This window comes from Oncorhynchus keta, chromosome 11, assembly GCF_023373465.1.
Source record: "Oncorhynchus keta strain PuntledgeMale-10-30-2019 chromosome 11, Oket_V2, whole genome shotgun sequence".
NCBI lineage: Eukaryota > Metazoa > Chordata > Actinopteri > Salmoniformes > Salmonidae > Oncorhynchus > Oncorhynchus keta.
This window is the reverse complement of record NC_068431.1, coordinates 13,405,952-13,411,951: the sequence shown is the minus strand read 5'-3', so window position 1 is coordinate 13,411,951 and position 6,000 is coordinate 13,405,952. Positions and strand designations below refer to the sequence as shown.

Genomic DNA, 6,000 nt, shown 5'->3' with positions numbered 1-6,000 from the left:
GAGACGCCGTGGAGAACGTTCTGCTGCCTGCAACATCCTCCAGCATGACCGATTTGGCGGTGGGTCAGTCATAATGTGGGGGGGAATTTCTTTGGGGGGCCGCACAGCCCTCCATGTGCTCGCCAGAGGTAGCCTGACTGCCATTAGGTACCGAGATGAGATCCTCAGACCCCTTGTGAGACCATATGCTGGTGCGGTTGGCCCTGCGTTCCTCCTAATGCAAGAGGAAGGCATTGATGCTATGGCCTGGTCCGCCCATTCCCCAGACCTGAATCCAATTGAGCACATCTGGAACATAATGTCTCGCTCCATCCACCAACGTCATGTTGCACCACAGACTGTCCAGGTGTTGGCGGATGCTTAGTCCAGGTCTGGGAGGAGATCCCTCAGGAGACCATCCGTCACCTCATCAGGAGCATGCCCAGGCGTTGTAGGGAGGTCATACAGGCACGTGGAGGCCACACACACTACTGAGCCTCATTTTCACTTGTTTTAAGGACATTACATCAAAGTTGGATCAGCCTGTAGTGTGGTTTTCCACTTTCATTTTGAGTGTGACTCCAAATCCAGACCTCCATGGGTTGATAAATGTGATTTTCTTTGATCATTTTTGTGTGATTTTGTTGTCAGCACATTCAACTATGTAAAGAAACAAGTATTTAATAAGAATATTTCATTCATTCAGATCTAGGATGTTTTATTTTAGTGTTCCCTTTATTTTTTTGAGCAGTGTATATTTTATCTAGAAATGTGATTTAAGAAAAATGTTGTTAGAGGTGGTGATGATCAGTTCACTGAATGATTCAGTGATATCATGTCTGTTAATTGTTGTACCTTTAAACTATGTGTTTACCTTGATGAACACAGAAGACGTTGAGGAGGCCGTAGGAGGGCAACAACCCAGCAGCAAAATGGCCCCCTTTATCTGTGATAACTTGAGTGACCAATGAATATGTGTATTTAATGGAGGGTATTACATTTTTTAAATATGTGCAAATAAGACATTGAGAAGATGAATAATTTACAGTTGTTGGAATACAGGAATGAGAAGACAATTTAGAGTTGATGTATCGCAACTAAGCATAGGATCCACTGTATACCACATCTTCACACCAGAGGAACCTAACCCAGCCAACAAGCCTGCAGAGGACAGAGGGACCAACCAGTCACGTCATGATTGAAGCTGACCGAGAGCTATCAGTCATGGTGCAGGAAATATGGGATAAAGACGTCAACAGACTGAAACCAGGGACAGACTACCGGATCTCTCTGCAGGTAGAAAAACTATCCAAACGGGACTACTGTATGTGGATGACTTTTTAAACATTTTTTTACTGACGGCATTCCGTGACAGATTGTGCAAATATATTTTACTCCAAAATAACTTGTATGTTTTTGCTAATAGTAAGGTCACAGCACATTGAACAAATCCAGACCCCTAAAATGCTCTATATTGTTGCTGTTGTGGTCTTTCTAAAGCAGGGTTCAGCAACTGGCGGCCCACGGGCCGGAATTTGGCCGCTTTTGATTTGGCCCCCCAAGACAGTTCTGTTGTTGTTGTTGAGAAATCACTTTTTTTCCTTCTTTTTTTCCCCATTGTTGGACATAAGACTGTAAAAACATCAGCAAATCAGCTCCAAGTGATTTTAATTTTGGATATCTGTTTCAAAGTATTTCCATGCATAATAGCGAGATATACTGTATGTGATCATACACAAATGTTTCAAGGTTTAAAATTATTATTATTATGTTTTAGTCAAATATATTTGTTTGGGCTTCTTGCGTTACATTTTTTGGTTTACAAATTATTTATAATTATGTTCCGGCCCCCTGACCATCCGCTCAAGAAAAAAAATGGCCCCCTACTGAATCTAGTTTATGATCCCTGTTCTAATGGACACAATAGCATGTTAGACACTGTGCCACAGATAGATGGAGAGTGCAAGTACAGTGAAAACATGTTGCTGTGGGAATCTCCTGACACATAAACAAATGTTGAGTTGCAGCTTCAAAGGGCACTGGGTCATGCTTAATTTATTTCAAGAGGATACAATGTTTCTAAACAAAAGTGGACAGCTTCATCCCTAGGTCATTGGTGGGAATGCTTACATATTTGTAATGTGTAACTGATTTCCTCTTCCTCTGCTGTGCTTTGTGCAGGGGAAAGCCGGGACTGAATGCTGACATGAATGATGACAGTGATGGAGCTGGATATCCTCTATTCTCGTTTGTCGATGAAAGCATTTTCAAAAAGGAGTCTTTCTTCGGTAAACGCTTGAGGTGTGAGAGTTAGCGCTTCCATTTTTATGAACTTTTGATTTCAACCGTTTCCTGTGTGTTACCATTATTTTCCTTTGGAAATCCTATCATATCTGCAATGTATTACGTACGTAGAGAGTAGCAGGAGTTCAAGTATAATTGAACATGATACAAACAGGATGTGTACTGACATCCAGGAGGATTGGATAGACAAAACAAAATATTCCTTTTGTATGATCAGAACACATGCTACCCTCGAAACCGATCTGCATGTCCTCTTCCAGCCTTTATCTCTCTACTGGATAACTATGAAAGTGATACTGGTGAGCCTGAGACTGTAACCCTAGAGGAGGAAGCAGAAAACCACAAGTTTCTGGACTGCATGCTTCGAATGCCCACCCTGAAGTTATCAGTTAAAACATATGGTGGAGAGGTCGGTAACAAGAATACTGTATCTTTATTTAGTCTGGTAAGTCAAATCACAGATGCATGCAGAAAAAGTTAAAAACCATTTTAATGTCACATCAATTCACAGGGAGAACCATGGCCAAGTTGGAACCTTTACAAGCTAAAGTGAGTCAATCAACACCCCGTGATTGAAATTGTCTCCATATGTTTCTCTCATTTTTAGATTGCACATAAGTACCTAGTAGAGAAACAGCTCTCCCCAGAGGGATTACCGGAATTCAAGGAGCAGCTCTACCGCATCTGGTTTGTGCTGTACGCCAGACGAGGAACTAGCAGGTGGGTATAAAACTCTTCTCTGTTACTTTTCAGATGTCAAAATAGTTCTTCATTGGGCTGCTAAATGTTTTCTCTTCACTGGTTAGGGTTATGTTTGTTCAATGTGAAATCCATTCACAATTAAAGAAGGCTGTATTGTCACCTCAGTCTCCCATTTATTTAGTCTTTATGCCTGTCTTTTCAAAGGGCATACAGTGTGGACTTAGGACTCGAGACTTGGCCCGACTCAAGGCACACATTTGATGAATTGAGACTTGACTTGGCAGGAAAGAAAATAACTTGAGACTTGGTGCCTCGAGACTCGGGACTCAACTTGAGATTGATCTCTCGAAAGGCTTGTTCTGGCCTGTTTCTGTACCGCTTAGTCAGAATTTGATAGCTTATCTTACTATATGACACAATGAAAATGGCCTGTTGCTGTTTCATTCAATGACTAGACAAAATATAGTTCTATAGTCATCATTACATCTAGGGAAAATATGACCAATTACTCAAGCCTGAGACTTGGGAGGAAAAAACAACAACTTGTGACTCCACATGACTTGAGATTACAATGACTTGACTTGCCCTTAGCTTTTGTGTATTCCTAGGAGTAGAGTAGTCTATTTTCACTTATGCTGTACCGTATGTGAAGCCGCAGATTGTGCTATCATGTCATCGTGTGCATCACCAAGCTAATCTAAGTGGTGGATGACCTCCCATTACTCTTCAATATCATCCCTTCAGGAAGAGGGTGGAAAAGCAGTGGTGTTCTATGTTCCAGCCTCATAATGTTCTCCCATGTTCCTCCAGGCCGGACTCCTCGGGGTTTGAGCATGTCTTTGTCGGAGAGACCAGAGGGGGCCGCACAGTCATCGGCTTTCATAACTGGATCCAGTTATAGCTGGGAAACATTGATTAAAGTGTGAATGCAAATTCTCCCTAGGTTAGATTTGTTTTAAACTGGCATGATGAATGTATGTTTTGATTATCATGTTGAATCAGATGTGCGACGTTGATGAGTTGACAGTTAACAATTCCAGAGTATTCTTTAGAAATGATGTGATATACACTGCTCAAAAAAATAAAGGGAACACTTAAACAACACAATGTAACTCCAAGTCAATCACACTTCTGTGAAATCAAACTGTCCACTTAGGAAGCAACACTGATTGACAATACATTTCACATGTTGTGCAAATGGAATAGACAACAGGTGGAAATTATAGGCAATTAGCAAGACACCCCAAATAAAGGAGTGGTTCTGCAGGTGGTGACCACAGACCACTTCTCAGTTCCTATGCTTCCTGGCTGATGTTTTGGTCACTTTTGAATGCTGGCGGTGCTTTCACTCTAGTGGTAGCATGAGACGGAGTCTACAACCCACACAAGTGGCTCAGGTAGTGAAGCTCATCCAGGATGGCACATCAATGCAAGCTGTGGCTAGAAGGTTTGCTGTGTCTGTCAGCGTAGTGTCCAGAGACGGGAGACATCAGGAGACGTGGAGGAGGCCGTAGGAGGGCAACAACCCAGCAGCAGGACCGCTACCTCCGCCTTTGTGCAAGGAGGAGCAGGAGGAGCACTGCCAGAGCCCTGCAAAATGACCTCCAGCAGGCCACAAATGTCTGCTCAAACGGTCAGAAACAGACTCCATGAGGGTGGTATGAGGGCCCGACGGTAGAGTAAAGAGTGAGAACAGGCTGCTGAAATAGCAAATGCTACCATGTTTTGGAGTCTTGATGTCACAAGCTCACAAGAGAGAGACAGTGAGTGGGTGTGGCCTTGTATTTATTTTACTAGGCAAGTCAGTTAAGAAGACATTTTATTTTCAATGATGGGGAAGATACAAGAAGCTGTGGGAGTTGTGGAAGATTGGCATCTAACATGGGGTTTAGGATGCCTGTGGCCAAGTCCTGCTTTATGGTGTATTCTAGGAGAAAAGGTATATATGTTAGGTTGTAAATATACAGTCAGGATATAGGTAGGGTGTCTGAGTTTAAGTATTTAGGTATGTGGTTTGATGAAAGGCTTACGTGGAAGAGACATGCTGAGCATATTTAAATGAAGTGCATGAAGGTGCTGAACCTCATGAGGGCAGTGGCAGGATAGGGGGTCTTATAGACAAACATTGTTGTATATATATGTAACAGTATAGTTTTACGTCCGTCCCCTCGCCCATACCCGGGCGCGAACCAGGGACCTTCTGCACACATCGACAACAGTCACCCACGAAGCATCGTTACCCATCGCTCCACAAAAGCCGCGGCCCTTGCAGAGCAAGGGGAACTACTACTTCAAGGTCTCAGAGCAAGTGACGTAACCAATTGAAACGCTATTTAGCGCACACCGCTAACTAAGCTAGCCGTTTCACATCCATTACACTCACCCCCCTTTTGACCTTCCTCCTTTTTCCGCAGCAACCAGTAATCCGGGTCAACAGCATCAATGTAACAGTATAATTTTAAACCGTCCCCTCGCCCACACCCGGGCGCGAACCAGGGACCTTCTGCACACATCAACAACAGTCACCCTCGAAGCATCGTTACCCATCGCTCCACAAAAGCCGCGGCCCTTGCAGAGCAAGGGGAACTACTACTTCAAATCAAATCAAATCAAATTTTATTTGTCACATACACATGGTTAGCAGATGTTAATGCGAGTGTAGCGAAATGCTTGTGCTTCTAGTTCCGACAATGCAGTGATAACCAACAAGTAATCTAACTAACAATTCCAAAACTACTGTCTTATACACAGTGTAAGGGGATAAAGAATATGTACATAAGGACATATGAATGAGTGATGGTACAGGGCAGCATACAGTAGATGGTATCGAGTACAGTATATACATATGAGATGAGTATGTAGACAAAGTAAACAAAGTGGCATAGTTAAAGTGGCTAGTGATACATGTATTACATAAGGATGCAGTCGATGATATAGAGTACAGTATATACGTATGCATATGAGATGAATAATGTAGGGTAAGTAACATTATATAAGGTAGCATTGTTTAAAGTG

The 6,000-nt window shown here is 42.7% G+C and overlaps 1 protein-coding gene across 1 annotated transcript; it reads left to right on the top strand.

Annotated features, from left to right (window-relative positions):
- Positions 1–2,162: 2,162 nt before the first annotated feature.
- On the top strand, positions 2,163–4,084 carry LOC118390682 (uridylate-specific endoribonuclease B-like). The gene is made up of 3 exons (XM_052457544.1): positions 2,163–2,728; positions 2,891–3,003; positions 3,796–4,084. The coding sequence occupies exons 1-3, from the start codon at positions 2,642–2,644 to the stop codon at positions 3,884–3,886; spliced, it is 291 nt and encodes a 96-aa protein (XP_052313504.1). The 5' UTR covers positions 2,163–2,641; the 3' UTR covers positions 3,887–4,084.
- The last annotated feature ends 1,916 nt before the right edge of the window (positions 4,085–6,000 follow it).